Genomic DNA, 27802 nt, shown 5'->3' with positions numbered 1-27802 from the left:
ATCAAGTCTCCTGGTAGGGACAGAGATCCATCCCATTCTGGGAGACATCCCAGTTTGTCTCAAGAGGATAGGACACAGCTCAGTGTGATCTTGACTTTCGTGTGGATCTGACCAAGTCACTAATTTTGGACGCATGCTTCTCAGGAAGAAGTCTGGCTGTTTCAGATGAGGATCTTAAAATCTTTGCTATAAGAAAAATTCATCCACACCTTCAGCCTGGTGCACCCAGGGCCCTGTCTCTACTCTCATTTCATGCCTTCAGCGATCCTGGTTCCACACTGGATGACCTCCAGTTCCCAGGTTTGACAGCATTACACATTGTACTAAACCTCTTGCTGCCGTGTACAAATTTGCTGACACCCCTTACGATAATGATGATTACAGTCTACCTAATTATACAACACAGAGTAGATATGTAATAAGTTATCATTAGAATTATCTTTTTTTTTTTTTTTTAGATTTTATTTATTTAACAGACAGAGATCACAAGTAGGCAGAGAGGCAGGCAGAGAGAGAGAGGAGGAAGCAGGCTCCCTGCGGAGCAGAGAGCTGGATGCGGGCTCAATCCCAGGACCCTGGGATCATGACCTGAGCCGAAGGCAGAGGCTTTAACCCACTGAGCCACCCAGGTGCCCTAGAATTATCATTATTATAGTTATTATAGCAGTAGCTAACCTTAGATACTACGTACTATGCACCGGCCATTGTCCTTGTTCTAAGCACTTTATTAACATATTTAATCTTATATCCATCCTATGAGGCAAGTACTGTTCAGCAAACTGAGGCACAGAGAGGTCACACAGGTACCACATGACAGAGGCAGAACCCAGACCCACGTCTGTGAAGAAGGGATGCTGATGTGAAGAACCTTAGGGATATTTTAGCTCTCACAATGCCAATAGCTGTTTGTGTATTTATTTATTTTAGAGAGAACAAGCAAACGGGGCGGGGGGTGAGCAGAGGGGGAGACAGAATCTCAAGCAGACTCCCCACTGAGCACAGAGCTCGATCTCTGGACCCTGAGATCATGACCTGAGCATAAATGAAGAGTCAGATGCCTAACTGACTGAGCTACCCCGGCGCCCCGCATGACGCGGGTTTTTGAAAAGTGCCTGCTGTGGTACCAGTGAGACACAGGATTGCTCTGTGTTCTCATTCTCTGTGTTCCCTGAGCTGCTGTCCTACCCCTAAACCACAACTGTGGTCCCGCAAGGAGCATCCGGTTCGTTTCTGAACTGAGTCCCAACGTACGTGACGTCAGCGTTGTGTATGTTTCTTACGCCTAACGGTGTCTCTGTGAAAACCTTCCAGGCTAATCGACGGGATAAAATGTAGAGAGCCCAAGGTGATCACACTCTCAGATATGTTTCTGTTTCCTTAAATTCAAGGCAGGTTGATGAATAATGAGAAGGAAGAGAAGAGTAGCAGTAATTGGAAATAAGGGAATGGCAGGAAGGGCAATTCAGGAAAATCCTTTTTCCCCGTAGTAAAAAATGTCGTTGCTAAGTGTTGACAGTTTACTGTGATGGCGCACTTGGTGCCTCACTCCGGAGCCGGGGCGCTCTGCACAGCACCTTCCTGCCTCTCACAGAGTTGATGGTCCTAGTGGACCCAGTGGCCATGAGGGGGCTCGTCAAGACGTAGTCAGGGAGAGTCCCGAGAAGTGTTGCCAGGAACAAAAGTCACTGGAAGTGTGGAGGAGCCTTACAAAAAGGCTACTGGGGGACATTGGGTGTACGTGAAAGAAAGAAAAGGCAGTACACATCCTTGCACAAGCGCGAAGAGGGGGTCACGGTGTTACCCTCAGGAAGGCAGTGTTCTCGTCCGTTCGCACGGGCTGTGGAGCAGGTTAATGCTTCCCACGTGTTACCGCTCCGAGGCGGTGGGGTAGACCTTGTGCCACCAAGTGTCACTGTCACAGCAGCTCTATTGCCTCGATGTCGCAGTATGTTCCTTTTTTAGGCTCTGTCTGTCTCCTTCCTGTCACCGTGGCAGGATTCACGTTGTGGATCTGGTGGAGCATGAGGCTGCCGTTCATCGACGTGGCGCAAGTTCGATTCACAAAAAACCTCCTTCACAGAGCAATTTGTCAGGTGTTAATAACAGACACATATTATATATCAGCGTGTGTATGTGTATCTCTACACCCCACAAAATGCACGGTTTCTTATTTTAAACACAGAGTTTGTGCCATGAGCACTCCTTTGTCCTGGAGGGTCCCGGGCGCGACGGGCAGGGTTCCCTGAGGCCGCAGGTCAGGATGGAACCCGTGCCAGCCAGGGGTGGTCCATCCAAGCCGGCTTAACTGGCAAAGTGACCGATCACCACCGCAACGCCGTGAAGCCCGGAAACTTCCTCTCCTCTGCAAGTGGACACGGGCCCGGTCTTGGGGAACATCTCATTGGACATTTTCACACAGACAAAGATGTCTTGGAGGATTAGCAGCCCAAAGCTCCATTTCCAGGAGCTGGAGGAATTGTAGGTCTGGGGGCGGCAGGGGGGTGGGGGGCCGAGGGGGTCCGTGAATCATGAAGAGCCCAACGACAGGGTTGGGGGGTGAGTGTGTGACTTTCTTTCGGTGACGTCACAGTCACGCTGAGAAGCTCCCGCTTTCTGGTCTCACCTGGGGGGGTTCTTTCTCCCGTGTCCTAGCTCTGTGCGCTGCCCCCGGCCCACTCGGCGGGTTCGCTCGTCCCTCCGGGGGCTGAAGCCCGCAGCCCCCGGCCCACACCTTCCGGCTCACCTGAGGGGAACCGCGATTCCCAGCGAGGCATTGCCTGTTGTAGCTTATTGCCCAATTATTATACCTATTTAATGCCACTTAGAACATTGTCAGCTGTTGAGAAAGGGTAATTATCACTAGTCAAACGAAAAACACTTTTTTGGCTGCCTTACGGATACACATTTTACTGGTACCTTGATACATAATGGAGCCTGATAGCAAAACTTTTGCTTGTCTCTTCTTCAAGCCACAGCTGTTTCCCTGCTAAATCCATCCCATCTGTCTTCCCTTCCGTAGAGCTGTAGGCAGTATAGCATAAGTACAGAAGCAGTTCAGTGCTATTTTGGATAAACAGAGCTGAAATTTGAATCTTTGCCATTTGCGATGCACACATTTTGTTTTACTGCTGTAAAGAGAGCTGTCAAAATACAACTACATGGATAATTTACTAAAATACACTCAGATATAAGGTTGATCAAAGAGAAAGTGCAGCGGGTCAGCCTGACTGTTCCCGGGTGTGGTGGGCAAGGTGTCCCCCAGCCTCGGGCTCCCACGCGCGCTGGTCGGGGAAGGCGGCGTCTCTGCGGTCTCCGTTGCAGTCCTGCAGGGTGGCTCCAGGAGCCAGCAGTTCCTGCTGACTGTCTGTGGCATGACTAGCGGAGTCCTTGAGAGGGTTTAAAAGTCCATTTTCTTAGTCTCCAAAGAATGTGCTTCGATGGGAAACACTTTCTCTTTCTTGGCACGTCCAGCCAGATTGGAAGTACGTTACCAATCTGCTGTGTTTTGAAACTGATGGCGCTGAAACCTTTGTTACCAGTGAGACGGTCCATTTTAGCTCCTCTATTTCAGGGTTATTGGGGCATATAAATGGACCGTTGTGCCTTTTTTTGTTCATCAGTAGTACACGATGCTGTGGAGTCAACGGAGTAGCTTTCTTGAATGAATTCATCTGAAGTCGAAGACCGCGCATCTGCACCCAGGCCCGCCCCTCCCACACCTGTTTGCTGCTTTCCTTGCCCATGTGCAGGGGTCCTTCTAGAAGTCCTGTGACCTCTGTGAGGGGAGGGGCCGGTATCTAATGTATTTGGGGAGTCACTGTGGTCAGAGCTCAAAGAAAACACGTTCAGAATGCTGTTTACAGGAAGCTGAGTCACGTCATCTCGATGACATCGCTAAGTGATTCCCTCAGTCTCAGTCCGGGGAGGTTGGATTTGACTTTCCTTCCTTTCCACCAGCCGGGTTTTGCTCCTCGCACTTCCCCAGAAGCATCTTGGCATAATTTCCGCAAGTCCAACAACAGCGTGACCTCCTTGGAGTGAAATCCTATCGGTGGTGTTCTCTGCCATTTCTCAGCCGGGGAAGAGGACGTTGTAGGCGTTGGGCAGATGTTTGTTGAGCCGCTGGAAGTTGTGGTCTTTTGTTCCCGCAGCGCTCAAGTCCCCTCCTCTCGGTCAGCTAGAACACAGGAGCATCTCTAGCGCGTATGGTATTTAAAGAGCTTTAGCTGGGTCTCCAGCTGCTGCCAATGAAATGGTTTTTCCTAGAAAGTCCCCAAGGCTTTCTCTGCCCTGAGGCACTGCCCTTTCTTTCATCGGGTTTTCTTTTAGGGAAAAAAAAAGCCCACTTTCTTCGGAAGGGAGAAATAGCATGACTTCTACAAATGCCACTGGCTCTCTCCTTTGGCTGAAGGTGGAAGTGGCAGCTCCGGCCCGGGGTTCTTTAAAAGCTCCCTACGTAGAGAGGGTGAACAAATCTTTGAATTTACACTGCGATGCCATCTCATTTCAGGCCGATAGGTGCTTTATGAGTGCCGTGTGAGGGCTGGCATGACCGTTCCTTCTTTGATTCAACCCCTACCCATGGTGTAGGCTCTGGACTGGACATCGTGGGTACCAGTGAGAACCAGCCGCTGCTCACAAGAGACGGAGCTTTCTTGCTGGACACGGTTCTGATGCTGTATGAGCCGTGATGTGGAACATGGAAGAACAGGGACGGGGATCAGATCAGGCTTTGCAGAGGAGTGATTCTTGTCTCCTAAGGAGAGCAGGGTATATGCAGAGAGTTTAAAAAAAAAAAAAAGGCAAAAAGGCAGTTTTTCTAATAAGATGCTATGGATTCCACACTTTGGAAAATCGTTTTAGACTTTGAAGATGAGAAGCAGCACGTGACTTCCGCCCGAACTCCCTTATGTTCGCCATATCCAGGCACGGTTCTGTGCCTCACTGGACCTCCCAGTGGCTCTGGCCGCCAGCCTGGAGTGTCCCTGTGGCGGTCTAGCCAACGCCATCCTGACTCACACACTCCTTACAATGCCCGTAGAGCACAACCCAATCACAGTGTGGGTCTCTGAGCAGATTTTTAACTTGGGAGAAAATAATATACATAACAAAAAATGTTCTCTATGGTAACATTACTCATCTAACCCAGCAGATGATGAGCTTTGTGAGTTTTTCAGTAATTCATTGACACCTTCTCCCCATCTTTATGATAATTCGAGAGCCTGTGCTTTTGACTCCATTTGCATGGGAGGTACTTTCTGCCATCTGTGATGGGGAGGATAACGAGACCGTTCCGCCACATGGGCACATGCCCACACAGGGTATCTAAAAAGCCGTATCTCCTGGAAATACCTGTCCGTGTAACCAGTGTGAACTCTCAGTGTTCCTAGGAGAGCCAGCAGGTGTAGGTGACTCTTGTCTAGAGAGAAGACTGGAAATAACCCTTTATTCAGAACCTTGTCAAGGCAGTTGGATTGTGGGGCCCCTGGGTGGGCTCAGCGGTTAAGCGTCTGCCTTCAGCTCAGGTCATGATCCCAGGGTCCCGGGATCGACCCCATGCATTGGGCTCGCTGCTCAGCAAGGAGTCTGCTTCTCCTTCTGCCCCTGGCCCTGACATTGCTGACAGGATTGGACAAAATGGTGCTCATAGAGGGGAACGAGGGTCACTACGAGAGTTAACATGACTCTGATGGGCACTTGACCTTCAGAGTAATATTTGTTTTTGGAAATTTCCATTTAAAGCACATGCTGGTGTCAGTGGTACTTAAACTATTTTTTCTTCCTGATTATTGCACACTTGGGCTCTTCAGTCCTACTAATCGTTTACGGGGAGCTCGCACACACATTCCCCTTCTCTGGGTTGGGATGGTTGATAGGTGGTGAACCTGCCTCTTTGTTTTCACGAGAGGCCACAACTTGGTGATTCTGTCTTGTCTCCAAGCACATGATCAGAAGCAGTGAGTGGACTTGCATGAGACAAAGACCACCGGATAGTTGTCTGAGACCGTCATTCATAGTTCACTGTACCAGTAAGCCTGCTACCCCTTGGCTAACTGGGATGCCAGGGAATTACTAAAAAAAAAATCTAATTAATACACATTATTAAACATATTTACACACACTGAACTATTTCAAACCAGTAATGCTGGAATAAAGACAAAATAATACTGTGTATTTACATAACACCATAACACCTCTCCTTTGAGAAATCTCAAGCCTTTGCTAACTTACTAAGCTGAACAACACCCCACAAGGTGTGTCGGGAATAAGGTAGAACAGAACAAGAAGCTGAAGAAAGGAGGGAAGCAAGTGTGCTTGCAGAGGGGGTGAACACTGCTGGATAACCCTTGGCCTTTGAGTTCAAGTCACTCCCAGTTAAGGGAGCAGAGACGGAAGGGCCTGTAAGTATCTCAGGAAATTATGGATTTTGCCTCCTCATCTGGCCGCGTGGCCCATTGCTTAACTTGCCCTAGACCAACTAAATCTAATTTTTCCCCCCTTAGCCAGAATTTTTTCCCAGAATGTGCCAATCTACTCTCCAGAAATGCCCCGAGGTGGTCAGACACAGCTAAGTCCATGGAAAGGGTGGAGGCGAGCCCCGGTCTCCCCTGGCAGGGTCAGAGTGGGTGGGAGGGTCAGGGCTGATGCCATGTCCAGCACCTGCCGTAGCAGGACTGGCCCGGCACAGTGAGCACAGAGAACATTCCAGGACTTCCGTGGGGCACCCGGCGCAGGCCCAGAGCTCAGTGCGGTCGAGCGCCAGGAGAGCCCGCGTGAACACAGGATATAAAGGAGCCAGTGGGACTAGGGAACGACACTTCAGATTGTTAAACAGCGTGCGTTAGCATCTCAGAATGGATTGTGAGTCCGAGACTCTACTGGATTTCCAGAAAGTTTAGTGCTGGAATTTAGTACTCATTTGCTTATGCTCCACACTGAGTTTATTCACCTGCTCCTTTGAGGAAAAAGAGGAACTTTCTCTCTGTAAGTCTTTCTCACAGCAATGCCCTTATTGTGGCTTAACCTTTCCGATTTGGAGGATAATTTAGGTGTCACAGATACCCGTGATGGGATAGCTTTCAGACACTATAATTTAAGTGTCTCTGAAATGTAATAAATAGAGCTTTGTCTGGGTTTGGGAAATAATGTTTTCTTCCCAAACAGCTGTTCATTTGTATTAACAATTTTCTCTCTCTCTGGAAAGGCAGTGTCTCTGTTTTAGATCTAATCTCGTCTCCCATCACGTTAGCCGCGTTCATTCCCTTGCCGTGATAGTGGTTTTCAGACCCCCGAGCACCACGGGCAGACGACAAAGCTGACCCTAGGGGCTTCGAGAAGAGAAGATGGCCCTTGCTGTCCCTTCGCGTATTGCAGGCCATACCGTCCCTGTGTACTCGGTGGGGCTGGCTGATCCCACTGCCTTCCCCTTTCATCTGAGACACATGCAGGGTGAACGCGTCTGTTGTCCCTTCCTCTAGCCGGCAAAGCCTGAGTTCCTTGGCTTTCCGTCTGCGGTCCCCTCGGTAGTCACAGCCCACTGTGAGCTCTGGCCACGGGGCTGCCCAAATGCAGCAGACGCCGGTCCTCTCCTCAAAGAGCTCGCAGCCCATTCGGGCCCCCCGAGACTTTTGCCCATGGGGAAGAGGAAGCAGAGAAGCCCGTGCGGGAGATTATGAATATCAGGTAAAGTTTCCCAATGTCCTGTGCGATGGACAGGGGCGACAAGTGTGGTAACCCTTGACTTTACCCTGAAGAACTCTGGGCACAGAGAGGCTAAGTAGTGCCAAGTTCCCATGGCTGGTCGGCTGAGAAGCGTACCCTTTGCTGCTCAATCTGTGAGGGTCGTGGGAGGGAAGGGTCGTTAGGGGTATGTGTTCTGAACGCAGACGTCTTGGCTTCAAATACCGGCTCCACCGGCTTCTGGGCTGTGTGATTTGGGGCAGGCTGCTTCATGGGGCCTCAACGTGTCATCTATAAACTTAAGACAATGGCGTTCTGTATGTTGCCGTGTTCTTAAGAGGACCGCATTGAGTTCTTACCCAGAAATGTACCCAACAGTGCCTGGCATAGAAGGTTGTTCTCAACCAGCGGTCTCTGTGTGACTTGCTCAGAGAACAACGTAGTCCGAGCTCACACTGTGCCCCGGGGAGGTGGGTGTTGAGGAGGTCCTCCGCACACCTTCAGCTAAGTCAGAATAAAGCGGTGTTGTTCTCGAGCTGTAATCCAGGACTCCTCCGGCTGCTGAAATTAACGAAGGACAAGCAATTCACAAGGTCTGCCTCTGGGGAACCTGGTCTCGCTCTCAGGGGGACCGTGACTATGCTGCCCCCCCTCCCCCGATCCAGGGTGCTCCCTCACAAAGAATGCATTCCAGAATACTCGTGAAAGACTTAGATCCTTTATGTTTGAAACTCATGAGACATGTTGTGTTTCTCCAGCACTCTATCCCAAGTACCACATCTCCATTCATAATCTCTTCCGCTCAGACCCTCCCGGAAGCTGCTGTTGACTGTTGACTAAAAACGTGACCAAAGATTTATGAATTTGGAAGCATCGCAGTGAAAGCGAAGGTGGATGGTTGGTTGGTTAAAATCCTATTCCATTTTGAACTCGGTTGAAGTCAGCCATGCAACAGTGCCTTCAGAAATCAGTCCAGGTCCAGTCAGGGGAGGGAGAGAGCAGAGCAAAGGTCTGGGGCACAACTCACCTGAGATGACAGCCGCGGGGGTCCCGCTGCCCCAGAAGAGAGGTTCAGCAAGAACTCGGGGCTTTGCATGGGGAGAGCAGTCTGCTCCGGCGCGTATGTGCTCCCCAGCTCCCCAGGCTCGACAGCAGCATCCGATCAGCACCTCCAAATGTTCGAGCAGCCCTAGCAGAGAATTTGGATTTAGAAGTGTTCTGCTGATAGTGAATCAGTATTTGAAGACCGTTCTGTTGATAAGGAATTCCGACAGTCTCAGTGGTGTTTCACTAGATTCCAAACAGCTAACGGCGGCTCTGTCGATGTGTTTCTGTGTGTAGTGCGTTCAAATGCACCTGGCGCATCCTGCTTTGCTTTTTCCCTGTGCTCTCGGGAGCAGCCAGCCTTCCAGCTCTGTGGGGAATGTACGTGAACACACTGAGCCTGGAACCACGGACCCTGTAGAGTTTCCTAGCAGACACGGACATTTGGTGGAGACACGCAGCTTTATGCTAGGAAACTTCCTCGTCAGATGTCCAGTAGTAAGTTCCACCCAAGGACAACGTGGTAGGACAAAGGAGCACCAGATTTTAAGCAAATCTGGCTTCTAGTTCTGCCTGCACTCTGTTAGAGCTGTTATCTGGGTGCGGGGTTCAGAAGACAGACCTGGGATCGCCTTCTAGCTCTCCACTTCCTGTGTGAGTTAAGCAGGATATTGGTGGCATCTCTGACCAAATGAGGCTCACGATAGTAGCAATAATCCCTTCTTTAAAAGGTTGCTGTGGACGATTTAAAAATAGCGGAAGAGCACTTAGCACAGCAACTGCACAGAGAACAGGCCCCAGTACAATAATAAAAGCTCTTATTGTTGATTGCGTTAGTTATTATTTTTTTACAAGACTTTATTTATTTATTTGAGAGAGAGCAGGGGCCGGGGGAGGGGGAGCAGCAGGCAGAGGGAGAAGCAGGTTCCCTGCTGAGCAGGGAGCCCTAAGTGGGACTGGATGGATCCCAGGACCCCAAGATCATGACCTGAGCTGAAGGCAGACCCTTAACCGATTGAGCCACCCAGGCGCCCCAGTGCTATTTTATTATTGAATCTTCATTCACTGGGTAGAAGAGACACTTCCTACATTCCAGGGCTGTTTTCAGAGCTAGGTAAGCACATGTGTGTGGAAGCACCTTGCATGCTCTCTGAAACACTTTATTGAAAATATTAGTAATAACCGTATTTTCACTGATGAGAATCTACTAAGCGCCAGGCACTTTACACACCGTCTCTAATTCTCCAAATAGTCCTGGGAGGTAGTAGAATACTGGGAATGAAACAAGCTTGGAAGAATTTGCCTCGGATCCTGCTCAGATTTCAACCTAGATTTTTTTTTTTTTTTTTAAATTCAGAGTCATCATTCTCGTAGCCCCATCTCAATGGTAACAACAGAACTGTCAATAACAGTTGATTGTTCCTGTTGGTAACAGAATTGGGCTCCCCCCCAAAAATAAAATGAAAAGAAAAAGAAAAAAAGGATCCGGCTGCCAGCATCTGGTCTGAGTGGTGGTGCCATCCCTGAGTGGTGTAACGTGCACTGCGTGTTTTCTATGGAAAAGAACGATTTTGATGAAAGACCTGTGTCTGTGTCCAAGCCTGAAGCCCGGGGCAGGGAAGAGAGTTCCAGAAGGAACGCATCCCGGGGACATGGGCAGGGGTTGTGTGGTCGAAGACTCGCGCCATCCCCAAGGGGGATGATCTGAAGGGCACACTTTTTGAATGGCTGCGTTCTGAAACTTTCATCATAACATTCAATGCTTTTTTAGTCGCTCCTCATGTTTTTACATTTCACTTACATGAATTTTCATTCATAGTGTAGATTACAAGTAAATGGAATTTACAGCTTTGTGCCCCCCTCCCTCCCCGCCTGCCTACGAATTTGAACTACTTTATTGCTTGTGGCCAACAGTGGTCCGCTCAGGCGGGGACCCTGGAGCAGGGCAGATCCCCAGCGGGGCTGGGGGAGTCGTGTGTCTGGACAGCGTCCTTTCACCCCTGGAGCCTACTGGACTTCAGGACATCAGCGTGGCTTGCTGAACTTCTGCTGTTTTTTTTTAATCTTCCCTAAGCCTCAGCCTATGAAATCCAAAGACTAATGCGCATCCCTTAGCGTTTCCGGCAGGTAAAGGGATATCTCATTTCACGTGCTGGGCGCTTGAACTGCGGAGTTCCTTTGCCACCCTTCTTTGACTTACAAAGAAAAAAAAAGGTCAGCTGTCGCGACAGTGGAATATTGGGCACTGTTTTCCCATGTCTCATTTCCCCGGACTTGGGAAACCACACGTGGTCAACCAGCACATGGTTCAAACACATTAACAAGAAGGTTGGAAACTTAGCTGTTCCCCTGGTGCAGAGGGTGCCCCAGTCGGGCTGTCCCGTCTGCAAGAGGGAAGGTCCTCGCTGTCCCCATGTCACAGGGGCTGTCCGGACTGCTCCTCGCCCCCGCTCTCCAGCGTCCTGGCCCCAGTTGCTCACATGCGTCCACCAGGTTTTACTTTTTAGTCTGGAAGAAACCCATCATTTTCACCTGTCTTTCTGATTCCCGGCCTGATCAGATATTTTCGAAGATTTGCCCAGTCCCCGCTCCCTTCCCCCACTCCCAACTGCTCTAAGTTACAAATGGCCAGATTTCAGTCATCAGGAGAGTAGAATGTATTATTTTTTTGCAGCCTGTCTTTCTGGGGGCCGGATTCCAAGGAGGCAGCCCGGGCGCTCACAGGCCAGGAGAGCCAGGATTTCAACAGTGTCAACAATCTTTGCTCATCATAGGAAAAGCCGCGGGTCGGTGCCGGCTCATTAGCATACAGCCGCGCCGTGCTTGCTAACAAAGCGGGCTCTGGGTATCTGCTAGTTTCGCAGCTTGTCTGTCTTCCCTGACCGAAAAGGAGCGGAGGAATAGCTTCAGGCAAGGGTGCTGTCCCTCTCCGGGGGGCAAGACAGCATCACGAGGATTCCCGGAGGGAGAGCTCTGAAGTGGTTTGCGAGTCATCGGGCATTTGGAAAAAGGGAGCCGGACCATCCTTTGTTTTTCTAATCTGGTTTTAAAATGATGACAAGCAAACAAATCGCCATGTTGTCACGTTAAAAAACCAAGCGAGTCCTGAATAATTCGCGATCATCCCTTTCATAGTTTTGTTTCCTTAGGCAGCCTCCAAAGAAGTAAGTCTCTGTGGGCAGGGGTACACACGCCTGCCCTCCTCTCGCTCTGTCTCCCTGCCCCTCTTTTGTTAGGGGGATGGAGGGGAAGAAGAAACGTACAAGCAGATGTGCTGCGAGATCTGCAGGCTTCTGCCAACCATATGGCATCTTAAAGAAAGATGGCTGGAGCGTCTGGATCAGCAAGGAGGCGGGCTGGGAAGCCATGTGTCGTGTTGGTGCACGCAGTTGTTTGAGCTCTCTCTAAATGGCTTCAGGAGATTGTGTAATGGAACAAATGGTCCTGCGAGCCCAGGAACAGCCTTGCCGCTGCTGGAGAGGCAATCGGCCCTCGGGCGGGTACTGCTTCCCTTTTTTCTCCCCCGTGTTCTCTATTCTTCTTTTAGTGTTCTTCGAACTCCCAGAATTGACTCAGAACTTTGCAACTCCGAATTATGCTCCCGGCTCTCCCTGCCTGGACGTCTGCCTGAGCTCTCCTCTCTCTCTGACCTGGGAATTAAGGCAGCTCTGGTCCTGCTTTGGGTGGTCTCCCCCCAAGCCCCCAGGGCCCTCTGTGTGTGGGGGGGGGCATCCCAGAGCAGGGCCCCAGCGCCCCCCCCCCCCGCCCCGCACTTCCTGACAAAGGTCTACCCCCTTCCCCCACTCCCCCAGGAGGTTGCCAGACTCATAGGGCTTGTGTCCTCCCACCAGAATTTCCAGAAACCCCAGGAGATGAAACTTTTTCATTCCTTAGTGGGTCAGCTCAGAGTTTTATGTGGTCCCAGGGAGCACAAAAGAGATGGTCCCTTTGCTCTTTCGGATCTCGCATGTGGCATTTAAAAAAAAAATGGTCTTAATTCCGTAGCAGTGGATTCTTTGGACTTTTCGGTCACACATGCCATTTACTGAGCACTTTCAGTGACCTCCGGACTCTACTCCCTGATACAAAACGTAAATATAAGTTTAAGAGTCGACACGCTGTTATTCTGGGGGCGCAGTGGCAGTATTTTTTCTGTGGTCAAATTCTTTGTCCCTTCTTGTTTTGAGAGATGGAGGCAGAAGGAGCCGGGAGACCTCCCAGCGAGAGCAAATCTTTGGAGTTGTTGTCTTGGCCAAGCTCTTTGGGCATTGCAGCTGCATTCTAGGGCCGACAGATCTTCTTTTATTGTCATTTCAGAGCCTCTCCGTGTACAATGTGGCATCTCTAGCTGCTGGAGAGTTGGGTCTGCCTCCTCAATGGGGCGGGTGACCAACTCAGGGCGCCATGGTGTACCCTACATTGTGGTTCCCGGAAGGTGGGATGAGTAGCTGATTCAGTAAGAGAAAACTGGTCGATTTATCTGGCCAAATGATCATGCCCGTGTGATGACCTATAGCTGGACGGTTCAGTGGGAGTCTGTGGTCAGTGCCTGGTTTGCGCCGCACACTGTGGCATTGGAGAGCAGGGGACCCGAACCCCTCCTTCATGGTTTGAGTCATCACCTCCCTGATGACGGATGGGGAGCCCAACTGGACAGGCCCCAGAGAATGGGAGCAAGTACCATTGTAAGTGTAAGCTTGGGAAATAGGAAGCTACCTTGTCTACTACAGCTTCTATCAAAGGTGCTTTGAGCAGTGAAAATACATCGTAGTTTGTTTTGCTGGGTAATGATGCAAAGGCTCCCCACCCCCCAACACACACACAAAAGAAAGGCAGCCTAGAGCATGTACGACTGAGCTCCAGTGGGAGGAAAGGGCCCGGTGTCTAGAAATCTGAACGTGTCTTCACACCGTCATCGTTTTTGTATACTCACGGCTGAGGCAAATGATTTTTACTGTCTGACACGGGTCATCTCGGAATCACTTGGAGATCGTTACTGATTTCTTTCATAAATAACGATTTGCTGCAAGGATACCGATTGACACCCGGAAATTTCGGATGAAGTGCTATTTCATTTTTGTGACTTCTTTGTATTTAAACAAAAATCATTCTTATCTCATATCCACGGGTTAAAAACCTGCCTTTGTGCCACTCCCACCCAGGGCTCATTTCATGTTGAACACCTTAAGTGTTAGGCTATTCTTACTCTGTCTTCTGAACGCAGGATCTGGAGCCAGGAAGGAGGGGCGCAGAGGAGGAAGTATCATTTTAATTGTTATCTCCCAACTGGAAGAAATCACCACTTTAATCCCTTTCACCATCCAAGTGTACATGGGCCCAAATTTGTCAGCATTAGAATTTCTTGAAACAATGCAATTAAACTGCAACATATTTCCTAACGTTCTTAATTAAGACAGTAACCGAAAAATGTAGATTAACAGAAGTTACTGTTTTTATCAACACATTTTCTTTCCCGCCACCATCACATCCCCCTCCCCCCATCCCTTTTTGCTTTAAATGTCTGATGTCAGTTTCGTCCACATGTACATTATGCACATGGCACCGAAGAAACAAAGTAAAAAATTCTCTTTTAATTCTGAGCGGCATGCCCAGCGCCACATGCACTGTCTGTTACATGTCGCTTCTTAGGAGGTTCATGCTGGGAGTTTCTTTTTAAAGGCAAAGTGTTTCTGAAGGAAAGAGTTCAGGTTGCGCAGATTGTGTTAGAAAAACCCCACTCTCTCCGAGTGGAATTAATACACTGATTATTCTGTGCGGGCTCAAACTGGCAGCGTGTGCCAAAGTTCAAGAGTATCTGGGAACTGACATGTGGACGCGAACTGGAGAGAGTGAGAGAGTGAGTGGAGACAAAGCGACGGAAGCATCTGGAAGTGCGACTCGGGGTACCTCAGTGAGGAGCGGAGGGAATGTCAGTGAGCAGCTCAGGAAGCAGTGTGCAGGGAATCAGGGCCCGCTTCTCGGGGCACACTCTAGGACCCATCCTAAAACAACAGTTGGGTCGCGGGACGGTGATGGGAGGGCGGAGAGAGCGAGGTCATACCCCGCCCCTTGTGACTCTCCCTTCCTCGGGCTCTCCGGTTGTGTGGCACGTCAGCGAGTGACCCGAGCAGCTGGGTCACCAACCGAAAGCGCACGGGCCGCAGCATTCTTCGGCCTATTCGTCGAGATGCTTCTCCACTGTTCAGTCCGAGTCCTCCAGGATCGTCATCCAACGATTCGTGTTGGTTCACGAATAAGGACTGAGAAGCTAAGAAAAGCAAAGACGGTCACGCAGCACCTTTCCCCCCAAGGAAACCAAACTTTTCTCCCGCACCGCTGCGCGGGGAAGAGATGGGGCGCGAGCCTGGCGTTAATGAGGCCGTCGCGCATCTCCTCCCTCGACCGCGGCGTCGGCGTCATCCTCTGCTTCGGCCCGAGCGCAGAGCCCCGCGCGCCCCGCGGAGCCGCCCCGGCCGCGCAGCAGGTGCGGGGGCCGCTCGGAGCGGCGGCGGGCGGGGCGCTGGGGCGGCGGGGCGCGGGAGCCGGCCGGACCCCCTCCCCGCCCTCCCGCAGCAGGGGCGGCCCCGGCCCCGGCGCGCTCGCGGGCGGCCTGAGAGCCGGTGCAGGTGCGCGGCGGGCGCGCGAGGAAGTGGCCGGCGCGCGGCGGGAGGCGGGCGGCGAGCTCCGGGCGCTCCCGACTCGGTGCGCGGGATTTCGCCGCGGCTCTCGGTGAAGCCCGTCCTTGGCAGCCTCTAGGATGGGGGCGGGGGGTGTACCTATGACAGCTACTGCCTTCTGTCTGGCAGTTGCTCTTTTCTGAAGCAGGAACGTCTCCCTGGGGAGGATCTAGTGCAGGGTCCTGCCCTTGCCCTGGGGTCAGGCGTTGGGAGGTCCGCGGTGCTACCTACACCCGTTAACATGCCCGTTTGCAGCCCCTGGGGAGAGGCACTGGCAGGATGAGGCTGTCCCCAGCCTCCCACCTCCGTCCCCCACCACAGGCCCCCCGCCCCGCCTCTGGCCTCTCCTCTCCTGCCTCAGTTGAGGGTCCCCAGCTGTCCCATCGCCGCCACTGAGGAACCGGCCTAGAGAGCTTCCGTGGCCTGTGCAAGAGTCAGCCTGCCTGCGGCTTCCGCTTCTTGAAGCCCGGGCCCTGCTGCCCACAGGGGATTCCTAGTCCAGCCGCCGGAGCTCCTCCGGGGATGGGGGGGCCGTGACCCAGCCCTGGCGGCGGGGTGAGGGCCGGAGACCCCAAGAAGGCCCCTCCTGCCCCTTCTTTTCTTTCCTCTCATTCAGGAAATCTTAACTTAGGAAGGCTACCGACTTTGCTGGTTCGGAACACGGACCCAGAGAGAGAGCCCCTGACCCTCTCCGCAAACCTTCCCGTAGGGTCGCTCCCAGCGCTCTGACCTGAGCCCTGTCTCCAGCTGCCTCAAGGACTGCGCCTCAGACGCAGCCGGCTTCTGCCCGGAGCACCTAAGACTGCAGCCTTCCTTATTCCAGAGCAATCTTGGTGTTCATTCTCCCTGCCCCCTTCCTCAGGGCCACAGTGGCCTCCTGAGCAACTTGGGGCATTTTCTCTACTGGTGCTCTTTACAAAGAGAGAGAGAGAGGAAGGAAGGAGTGTTGGAAGCCTAGACTGGTTCTCTTGCACTTATAAAATTCAACATTCCGTAGCCCAAACGTGAAACCCTGGGTGGAATTGGTTCCTTGTCCCCCGTGGCGGTGGGCAGCCGGGTGGGGCGGGCGCCTTCCTTCGGCTGCCCGAGGCCCCCCTCCGGCAGGGCGTCATGCTCCGCGCCGCCGGCCCCTGGAGCTGGAAGACCGCCGCCACCACATTGTCCCAACACTCATCGCTGCGTGGAGGACCCCCTTTTACTAAATGATTTCTTACTCTTAGCAGAATTCCTCTGGCTGCAGATTTTATTTCTGAGTCACTCTGTTCAGCTCAATTGGTCGCCTTCAGTTACCGTGGCAACCAGCAGATGGGGTTCTTTGACAAGGGTCAGCGGGGAGGCTGCCTGGGTGTAGACTCTAGACTGAAGAGGAGCTAAATAAAAAGCCTTCAGCGCTGACAGTTCCGTAGTGGATGGCCAGGAGTACTTATCAAATTACTTGCATTCAAACCTAATTAAGATGTGTGCCAGTCAGCGTACGGGAGTGATTGGATCTGGTTACTCAGCGGCCATGGGCTTGCGCCTACTTGATCACACCTCTGCGACCAGTCCGCCCATCTCAGAGGTGGCCAGCCGTGTAGGAAACAGAGAGCGGGTTCGGGACAGTGTGACCCTGCTAAGTGCAGGACCGCTCCCAGAGGGTCTGGGCGTCCGGGAGCCCCAGGGGAACCTCGCTGGGAAAAAACCCTCAAGCAAACACCACACTGCGGTGAAGACTCCAGAGGGTTGGCGGCGACTGGGTGGCTCGGTCGGTTAAGCGTCCGACTCTTGGCCTTGGCTCCGGGCGTGGTGTCACGGTCATGGGATCGAGCCCCGTGTCGGGCTCCACACTCAGCGCAGCATCTGCTTGGGATTCTCATTCCCTCCCCCCACCCCATTCCCATCCCAAATAAATAAATAAATAAAATCTTAAAAAATAACTCAAGAGGGCAACTGGGCAGGAGCCTCATGTGTTCCGATAGTTCCGTCTGCTTTTGAGATACTTTGATTGCATTACAAATCACATTCGTCAAAATAAAACTGGTCTTTTAATTGTGCCAGATCAAGGGTACTAAACAGACATGATATCTGAGCGCAGAGGATCTTTTCGGTAAAAGAGGAAAAGGCACAGTTTGGAATCCGTTGACAAAATTGGAAATCAGTAGGTTAGATCAAGGTATTATATCTCTATTGTGGTTCCTGCCATTGATAATGTGCTGTGGTCTGTGGGAGTCTTTTTCATTAGGACGTACACGGAGGTCTGGGTTCGTGGGATTCGCAGTCAGATGGCTCCAAAAGCAATGAGAAGTACAGGAGTGTGCGTGCGCACGCGCGCGCGTGTGTGTGTAGGGTGTGTGGAGGGGGGCAGAGAGAGACAGAGCAGAATATTAAATGGGTCTATGACAACAGAAGGTGAATTTGGGTAAGGGGTGTTCTTTGTACTATTCTTGCGACTTTTCCTAGACATGATCTTATTTCCAAATACACGGTTTTTCAAAAGAGGGTGCCTAAGTTTAGGTAGGGAGCGCCACGAGAGGCCGTCTGGGTTTTGCTGATACGGCTTCTAAATGGCCACAATCCAGATGTGGCCTGGGTTATACTCTGCAAGCATTTGGGTTTTCAACGGGTTTCATTCCTCTGTCCCGTCTCATTTCGCCCCACAGAGCTGGGCTCTCGCTGACTGCATCTGAGTTAAAAAGAGCAGGCGAAAGGTGACTGAGGCCCGAGGCAAGCAGTCCCCTAGGTTCTTCAGAGTCTAAGATTCTGAACGGGTCAGCTCTGGTCCCTGCGGTTTCGTGGTGCAGGATCCCTTCTTCCTGCCAGGCCTGCCCGGGGGATCACCGGCTCAGCCCGTGTCGCATGGCACTTGCTCGTTAGGATGACAAGGCAGTGGTACAGCAGATGTTCTCGGCGTTCTGTGCGGAAGCCATGACGCTCATTTCCAGGGGAAGCTCTGTTCCCAGCAGTCGGTCTGTGAGAGAGCCGGGCCTGACAGTGTCCGAGGCCATAGGGATGTGGGGGGGGGGCCGGCAGCAAGCTCCCCGGGTGGGTGTCTGGAGGTCTGGGGCTCCGCGGGTGCGCCCTTCATGCCTGCACCAGTCCGGACTGGTCAGTGTGACGTCTGGGCCGAGGAGTCCACAAACTGGCTGGTGACAAGATAAGAACAGAAACTGTTTAGAAGTTTTTTTTTTTTAAGATTTTATTTATTTATTAGAGAGAGAGCATGAGCCCAAGCAGGCAGAGGGGCAGAGGGAGAGGGAGAAACAGACTCCTTGCTGAGCAGGAAGCCCGACACGGGGCTCAATCCCAGGACCCTGAGCCCAAGGCAGACGCTTAACCCACTGAGCCACCCGGGCGTCCCCGTGTTTAGAAATTCTTGCCGTCAGTGCAGCAGCGTTGTGCGGTCCCCAGTAAGTCGGCAATAGAGTGGAAGTATAAAAAGGAACAAAAAGCAAAGCCCAAACTGGCTCCCTCCCCCGAGCCCGGCCGCAGAGTGCTGGCCCAGGGGCTCCCCCAGCCCCAGGCCTCGGAGAATAGGTCGCCCAGTGGGTCACCTTTCTCAAGGTCCTTACCTAAAATCCTTACTTTTTTGGAGTATGGAAGAGAGGTCAGGCCTTTTTCAAAAGGATTCAGAAATGCGTCCAAGAGCACTGGATTTGGAGTCAAGGGACGTGGGTTTCTGTCCTAGATTTCCTGCACATGGGCCGTGTGACTGTGGGCCTTGGGTTCAGCTTCAGGGGCTGAATCAGATGAGCCCTAAGTGCCTGTCAGCTCTCACGTGATCTGATCCTTCCAAAGAGGAGAGCAGGGGGCTTTCCCCGACTCGCACCGCTAAGGAGGCCCCCCACCCGCTGCTCCACTTCCACAAGTAACCAAGGCTGACTTGAGGGAGTGAAAAACCAAAGGGGCGCCGCGGGAAGTAAGTTCCCTTTGCCGGGAATGAAAACTGTCCCCAGAACGGCAGGATTTTTAGAATGAATGACTCGGTTACACTCACTGCAGAACCAGGTAGATTTGAGCAAAGGAAGTTTGGCGGGCACAGCGGCCACTGAAACCACCTTCGTGTTCTAAGTGAGGGTGATGGGCTAAATGTGTCCCAGACTCCTCACCACGAGGCTCCTCCTCGCCGACTCTGTGCGGCCGCATGAATGAGATGGGATTTTGGAAGTTGTGGCAAGCGATTTGCAAGCATTGGAACCAAGTGTACAACTTTACAGGAATCTGGCTTCTTCACCACAGTTCGTAACCTGGAGCACTTAGGAGGGTGATTGGGTTTTCAAACTTGCACGTGGGCAGCGGGTGTTGTTAGGACTACAGCTGGCTGTAGGGTTCGAAAATGGGACACAGCGAGGGAGGCTGTGTAGAGTCAGGGTACTGTGGGATCATGACTCAGTTATCCCTGAGCCCCGCGACCAGCAAACTCTCTCCAAAGGGTCAAGTCGTCAACATCACGTGGAATGTTCCTGTCACAAAACATTATTTTTCTTTCTTTAATTCGTCATTGGAAAATGTAAAAACCACCCTCAACTTGCAGACTGTACGAAAACAGGGCTGTGGGGTGTGATGTTTTCTGACTCCTGTTCTAGCTTATTCCCTCACTCCATGTAGGAGGAAGCTCACCGGGATCACGTGCTTTGCTTAACTTCTCGTGACTGACATCCAGGCTTGGGAGTAGACCGGCACAGTTTTCATGTGGACAGTTGGCCGTTCAGGGATCAAAGCTGGAGCCACGGGGGAAAAAATTATCCTCCAGGAGAACTCATTTCGTATGCAGGAATGAGACTGGAATTACCGCGTGCCAGCGGTGCCTGCCCTTGAGAAGCGACCAGAATGACCCAGGGGGCCCACGAAACGTGTCCTGCTGGGCCTCACCCCGGAGCTGCTGATCCGGGAGCCCCCGAGGTTTTCTCTTCTCGGTTCCAGACATGGAGAATGTGAGGTTGACGGAGATCAAGCCTCCTGCCCGAGGAGAATAGGTAGTTTGTGGTGGGATTTTGAAGTCATATCTCTGCATCATCTTTTAAGTTAGTGGTGAATTTCAGTAGCACATTTCAAGTTATTTAACGTGTATGTTACGCTGTTTCGAGTTAGCGCATGTGAAAGCATACGGATGCTACAGATGAAATCATGGGTCTGTGGTATGAATAGTGTCCACTGGTAAGGAGTTTGGTCACTCTGATGTTTTTATCCAGCACAACCTCTGTGGTAGGCACCTGGCTACGTGCCGGAGATAGCGAGCTGGACTAGACCCCCTTCCTGTCCTTAGGGAACCCAAGAGAGTCCGGTGGGAGGGGCAGGCAAGCCAGGGCGACAGTAAGTGTTTGGGAGCACAGTGAGGTGGCGGGGTGGCGGGGTGACTGGGTGGCGGGCTGCAGAAAGATCCAGAGAGTCGGGGCGCCAGTATTGAGAGCCAGGAGTCTGAGTCGCGTGGACTGGAAGGGCGAGGGAGGCGGCGGTACGGAGGGCTCGGAGCCTTGCAACTGGAGGTGGCCACCCATGGCCGAGAGCCAGCCCTGTCCTTCATGCCCTGGTCCCCCTGGCTCTCCGCCTGCTGGTTGTCTGAGCTTGGACGGATGACGAAGGGCTGTGCCTGGCTTCTCTCAAGCCAGAAATGGTGCGGATGACCGTCCTAGCTCCCCTTCCGTATTGTCAGGAGCTTTAAAGTAGCGAATGTGAAAAGCTTCCTGTTCCCTGGGCATTAGTAGAGAGGTGAGCGTGTGTTTTAAAAGCTGCACCTTTTAAGTCCACGTCTTGGTTGAAAACTGTTCTTCACTTCCATGAGGAGCGCCCCCCCGCCCCCCCGCCCCGTCCCAGTGACATCCGTGGTGGCGGCATTTGAGAACGTTTATCTACGAAGGGGAGGGCAAACCTTTACTATAGCCAGAGCCACCGAAGGAGGGGCTCCGGCCTGAAAACATTTCAGGATAAAGGACGTTTGACCCCCACCAGACCCCACACCAAAACAACACAAATGCAGGAAGAAAGAAAGGGAAAAAAAAGACCCCACAGTGGTCTGTAGGAAGCTGCAGGGTGAGAAGGTTGAGGGAAACGAAAGCGTCTCCTCTACAAAACGTGTATTTCTGGGGAGACCGGCCACCTCTGGAGGGAGAAGGGGCGGTGGCCCCTGGGGGCTGGTACGAGCTTCGCGAGTGTTCATTTGATTATTATACCTCATAACTTATTTATACACTGCATATATTTTGTATGTATCACATACAACATAAAAAAATTTAAATACATGTATTCACTTGCTTTCACAGTATTCATAGCAAATGAGTATCTGAAGCGCAGGACCGGAGCTGGCAGCTCGCGCCGCTTCTGTTTTGCATAAGATATCTTACCCAGCCCACTCAGCTCTAGAAAGTTGCTCCCTCTTATCCCGGAAGTCTTGCATATTTAAAAAAAAAAAAAAGAATGTTGGTTGGGCTCCTGCCTGGTGGGGTGTGGCGGGGAGATGGCTGTGGGAGGGTAGAGCGGGCTCCCAGGGGGCTTGTCCCCTGTTCCCATGGTAACCGCGGCCCCACCCGCCCGTAACCCCTGGGAGCTGAGCCCCCAGCCCAGCCCATTCTGATTGCTCTGCTCTTCTCTGCCCCCCAAGTCCCCCACTTCTGCCCCGTGGTGGCAGTTACACACCCGCAGATCCTTAAGGAAACGGGCCCTGCCCCTGCAGTCAGGGTGGCGAGCCCAGCCCTGGGTTGAGAGTGGCCCACAGGGGCCTCTTGGTCACAGACTTGCTGAGCCCTCAGTGCCCTGAAGGGCAGGGGCGCCCCAGCTGCCTCCTGGGGAGGGTTGGCCTCCTGCCCCGGGCCGCTGCTCCGCTGGGTGCCGTGACCGCCAGGGCAGATGCCAAGTACATCCCGGGGGCATCCGGGAGGGACGGAAGAGCTGCCTGCTGCAGAGGTGAGCTGCGCACAGGCCTCGGGTAAGAAGGTCCAAGTCTGGGACTGAGCTCTGCGATCGCAGGACCCCCCCTCTGTCCTGCCCTGCGGAGCCCGTGCGTGGTTTACAGGCTGCCGAGGGCTCCTTCCCGCAGCGGGGGCTGCTGTCCATGCAGACTCCAAGGCAGGCCTGGGAGGGCGGCCCCACTCTCTCCTCGAATGCCTCCGTGCCACGGGGAAGAAATGGCTCCAAACAGGGCACCCGAACAGAACAAGAAATTGCAAGCTCTCAGAATGACACTTAAGCTGAGAGCTGAGCCCCGAACATAGGAGGGGTCCGGCTCCGGGGCCCCCCCGAGAACATCCGCAGGGGAGCAGAGGGGCATCTGGGTGGCTGGAGAGCAGGAGTCCTTGCAGGGCCGGGATGGGGTGAGACTGTCCGAAGGGGCAGTCAGGGCACCTGTGTCCATGCGAGAAGGCTCTGCCTCTGCTCAACCCTCATGCCCCTGCCCCCGCCCCTGGCCGGTGCGCTGACCCTTCCCAGCAGCTCGCCGGCCACAGCGCGTCACCTTGCTGCTTTTCTCCACAAACACCTGTGCCCTCCAACCGGGGCAGAACGGGAAGGCTGTGGATCAGGGGCTTCTCCTTACTCACCCCGCTGGTGAGGAGGGCCCCGGCCTCTGCTGCGGGTGCCTTCCTGCCTGGGGAAGCCTGGCACCCCTTGCCTCGAGGAACCCCCCTCTCCTGCCCACTGGCTCCAGCCCCTTCCACCCTCTGTACCCCTCTTGCTCCTTTGCCCTCTGCCAAGCCCCTCTCCCCTGCTCCAGAACGGTGTCCCGTCCTCCACCACACCTCCCTCCGGACAGGGCGAGCAGCTGTTTCCTCCTGGAAAGCCTCTCCTCTTAAGCTCCAGGTTCTCTCTCCAGGCTTGCCTCCTCGTGGTCATCTGTGTCCGTGGCTCCGTGGCTCCCTGTCCCCTGCTACCCCGTAAATGTGACCAATCCCTGAGGCCCTGTCCTGGCCCTCTTCCCTCTCATTGCAGCAGACACGCGTCGTGGCTCGGATGCCTATATAAAGATTTTAAAATATTGATTTATTTGAGAAAGAGCACATCGCATCCAAGTAGGGGAAAAAGCAGATGGAGAAGGACCGGCAACTCCCCGCTGAGCACGGGGCCGGACTTGGGGCTCGATCCCAGGACCCCGACAACATGACACAAATGGAAACGAAGAGTCGGACACTCAACCCACTGAGCCACCCAGGCGCCCCCGGACACCTGTATTTTAAAAATTTTTTTTTTTAATATTGTATTTATTTGACAGATCACAACCAGGCAGAGAGGCAGGCAGAGAGAGGAGGAAGCAGGCTCCCCGCGGAGCAGAGAGCCCGATGCGGGGCTCGATCCCAGGACCCTGGGATCATGACCTGAGTGGAAGGCAGAGGCCTCAACCCACTGAGCCACCCAGGCGCCCCAGGACACCTGTATTTTTAACAAACTTGAAAACCTCCGCCCAGCTCTCCTGGGTGAATCTTGGCCCACATTCATGGCCACTCCTCTCAGCAGGTGTAGCCCGAGGCTGGACATCCAGCCAGACCTGTCCCAGGCCCCAGGCTCCAGGCCGCATACCTGCTTGGTAGGTGCACGGCTCGTGGATACCTCCCTCTGGCCCCAGAAATTCTATCCCAGGCCTGTCCTTCCTCCCATCCTCTCCCGGTGCAGGGACCACCACTGCCCAGACGACAAGGTCCATAGCTGTTGGTCTGGCTGCAGGGCTGGACTGGGACCAGCATCATCGACCGTGTGAACAGCCTGGGGATTCTGGTCCCGCCACACCGTGCGCTCTTGGTTCGCAGACAGCATGGCCTTTGCAGGGCCCCTTCTCCTGTGAGGAGGCCCTGCCCAGGACAATACCCATTCCCCTTTCGCATCCTGACTTGCTGGCTGAGTGGCCAGAACCAGCCACTTTTCCTCCTTGTGCATGGGGATCCTTGTCCTTAAAGTGAGGTAAGATTACTTCCTGCCTCGTGGGACGGGCGTGAGCAGAGGATGGGGCCTCCTGGACCCCGTATCTACCCTATAGTACTTGACCCGCGAGAGGTGTTTCCCAAGGAAGGGTTAACTGCTTGGTTTGTTGAATTAACTCAATGAATGAACTACTCCTTAACACCAGTTAAGAGCTCCCCCAGCTCCCGTGCTTCCTCTATGGCTTTGTGCAAGCTCCCCGGACCTCTCAGCTTCGGTCTCTCAACTGTAAGATGGGGTCTAGCACCTACCTCTGAATTCGCTAATCCGTGCAGGGAGACAAGGACCGAGTACAGGCAGGGTCGTGCAGCATTTGGGGCAGGCTGTTCCAAGAAATAACTTGTTAATTAAAAAAAAAAAAAAATCTTCCCACTATTCATAAAACACCTCAAGAGAGCTGCTATTGACATTTATTTCCTTAACTGGGTCCCTTTTATCTAAAATCTGGGTTTGTTTCTGTCTTTTAACCAATGTGGGTTTGGTTTGGTGGTGATTTTTACCTTTTCTGACCTTGTGATTGACTTCGTTGCTGCACATGGAGTGACCTAATGGAAGCTGACCTCGAACAAGAAGGGGCATGTCTTTTTAAGGGTGAAAAGCCCCCCAAGACTGACCGCCCGGAGCGTTCACATTGGCTCCCACTGTGAGCCGAGGGCAGGAGGAGCTTCAGCCTCGTGGAAGAAGGCTCTCCCGAGGTCCTTCTGCGAGACCCAGGGACTTGATTCAGCGGCGCCAGGTGGGGCCCGGGTGCTCTCAGGTGATCGCCGCAGGGAGCTGAAGCCTACGGTTTGCAAAACGGTGCCAACAGAGCCTGGCCTAGGTCCTGGGGCCTCCAAGGCAGAAGGGTCTAGGCAGGGACTGGCCCCGTTTCTGGCTGTAAGCCAGCGTGGCCAGCCTGTGGCCAGCATTTTGTGCTGTGAGAGCAGCGTTTGGCTCAGCCCTTAGCTCTGGATCAGGCAGCCACCTCTTTCCAGGGGCCCAGAAACACACACTGAAGCCATCAGTCCACAGGACTGTTATCCCATTTGATCAAAGCACAGGGCAAGGGACCACATGGGGAAAGGCCACTCCTGGCGCCTTGTTGTCTTTAAGCCTTAATGGTGTCATCTATTTATCCCATGTTTCTGTTACATTTGTTTCCAGCAAACCTGAAGCCAACGGCCTACCGCCCGGCCAGAGCTTAGCCTGTGGCTGTCTCCACACCCAGGGCTTGATGGGAGGGAGAAAGCTACTCGAGGGTTTAGACAGCTCAGCTGCTAATGACGATGCTTTCCACCTGTCTGATTGAAATACCCAAGCAGTAGGTTGTCTGCTTCTCAAGGAAAAAGGCACTTCTCTCCTCTAGGGGACCCACCCCAGTGCAGGACAGCGGAGTAGCTGCTCAGATGGGCGGTGGCTGCCAGCATCTGTTGGTGACTCAGTCCCGGGAGAGTGCCCCTGCCCTGCGCCGCAAGCCCTTCTCTGCCGCCCTGGGGTGTCCTCGCCCCTCCCAGCTGCTCTCTGCGCAGGAGAGGGTGCAGGGAAGCTCCGGTTTGGTCTGACGCCCGTGGGGTGGTTTGGGGACTGCTCTTAGGAAGAATTGTCCCCGTGTGACAGTGTGATGGGTGGCCGTGGGGACGGAGGGCGCTTCCCAAAGCTGCCGTGTCCTGGCTTCACCAGGATCGGAGGCAGGGCCACAGGGGCAAGGGGGCACGACCATCGTGTATACCGCGTCGAAGCGGCAAAGCGCTCACACCTGGCTGGAAGATCGTAGTGTTCGGGTCTGCCCCAGCCTGATCTGGGACGCCGGGAGGCCAGTCAGGGCCACAGCACCTGAGCCTGGCCCTGAACAGCCACACACACAAGAGAGAAGAACTAAGTCCTTCCCTGGCTGCTTCCTTGGGCTTTCTCCAGGCCCCACAGGAAGCTTGAGGCCAGGGGGCGGGGCTTGGGCCTGCGGGCGGGGCCAGACGGCGGCCTCCCGCGGGCGGTGGGCGGGGCGGGCTTTGTGAGCATGCGCCCTGCTGCCGCAGCGCCCACCACCTTTTCTTGGTTTCCGGCTCCTCCTGCTTGCCGGGGTAGGATGTAGCAGAAGGTCCGGAGTGCCTAAAAAGGGGGAGTTCGCAGTGCGTGAGGAGGAGGAGGAGACCGGGGTGGGGACCCAAGTGTGCCTTTGGGGACAGCCTAAACAAAGATACCCACAAGAATCCTTCCAAGGTGGAACGGGCAGACAGGGCCCGCAGTCGTGCCGCCTGGGAAAGGGGCAGGCTTGCAGGTGGCACGAGAGCGAGAGCAGTACTAGAATGTCGTCAGGTTCCCTCAGGACGCAGTTTTACCCGCCGGCAGGTGCCGCCTCCCTGCTGGGTTGGGAAAGGAGTCCGCCCGCCCCAAGGCCCTAGTCTCTGCCCTTGTCAGTGCTTCCTTGTGCTGGGAACGTACTAGAAGCTTGGCGGGACGCAGGGAGGCTTAACCCGGGGGCAGCCTGACGCCAGTGTCTGCACATGACGTCGTGGCCTTTGACTCGGTGAGTGTCGGAACGTGTAGCCTGGAGTTTGAATTGCACCTTGAGCTTTTGAAATCCTTTCCCTGTGAAAATACAAGTTAATTTCACCATTGGTGCTTTGGGTCGGGGAGGAAGAGTGCAGGACACAGCCAGCCTCTTTCCAGAACAGGGCTGGGTAGTTGTGCAACTCTAAATTTAATCCAAAGGCTACATTTCCAGGGGTGAGTGTGCTGTAGGAAGCTGTCTGTGGACAAATGAGGATAATAGTTTGAGTGAATTAGCAAGTCTGGAGAGGAGGGCCCATCAGCAGAATGACAAATTTAGGATCTTTAAAGACATCTGGTCAGCGATGCCGGAGCTCATGATTGACTGAGTGATTAATAATGGAAAACCCTTAGTTCAGTGTTTCTGCTGTCCCTCGCCCGCTTCCCCAGCCAGGGCGGGCTGTCTGCTGCAGCCTGCCAGAGACGGTTCCCGCGGAACAATGGAAGCGTTTAGGCCCCTCATCCTCAACCTCTGTGAGTTTAAGGTTTCGGTTTTTCTTCTCCTTACCCAACTTATCTGTGTGTTTACTCGTTGACAACTCGGGAGAAGGCTCCTGATTCCCTTTCACATTTGATGTGATTCCATCCATCTTAATCAATGCTGCGTTCCAAGAGCCTGCTGCTGGCCTCGCCCCTCAGGGTCACCTGGATTTGCAGCTCCTGGTTCACTAAACAGGGCCTCTCTCGGACACAGCAGTGGGACACACTGAAGGGCTGAAGTTGGCCGCTACCGTCCCCCCCACCCCCTGCTCCGCACTCTGCAGCTTGATGCCCGCATGCCTCGGGACCCATCCCTAACTCGGCGGTGGATTTCTCCGCAGGCTAAAGCAGCTGGACAAGCACAGCCAGGCCACAGCCCAGCAGCTGGTGCAGCTTCTCAAAAAGCAGAACGAGCTTCTTCTGGAGAGACAGAGCCTGGCCGAAGAGGTGGGACGTCTGAGATCCCAGGTACCGGTCAGACCCCACGCAGGGGTATGTGTGTGGGGGCGGAGGGGATC

The 27802-nt window shown here is 53.4% G+C and overlaps 1 protein-coding gene across 5 annotated transcripts in view; it reads left to right on the top strand.

Moving 5' to 3' along the window:
* SDCCAG8 (SHH signaling and ciliogenesis regulator SDCCAG8) overlaps positions 1–27802 on the top strand; it is a 230453-nt gene that overhangs the window by 191556 nt on the left and 11095 nt on the right. For 2 of the 5 annotated variants that reach the window (XM_045982261.1, XM_045982263.1), the window contains one exon: positions 27626–27752. The exons of 2 other annotated variants lie outside the window; for them this stretch is intronic. In XM_045982261.1, coding sequence (XP_045838217.1) covers positions 27626–27752 — 127 coding nt within the window. Of the gene's footprint in view, positions 1–27625; positions 27753–27802 lie in introns of those variants that run through there. One more of the 5 variants, XM_045982264.1, reaches the window with a different exon arrangement.

Source organism: Meles meles, chromosome 17 (genome assembly GCF_922984935.1).
Source record: "Meles meles chromosome 17, mMelMel3.1 paternal haplotype, whole genome shotgun sequence".
NCBI lineage: Eukaryota > Metazoa > Chordata > Mammalia > Carnivora > Mustelidae > Meles > Meles meles.
The sequence above is the reverse complement of the archived record's forward strand: the minus strand, read 5'-3'. Positions and strand labels throughout refer to the sequence as shown.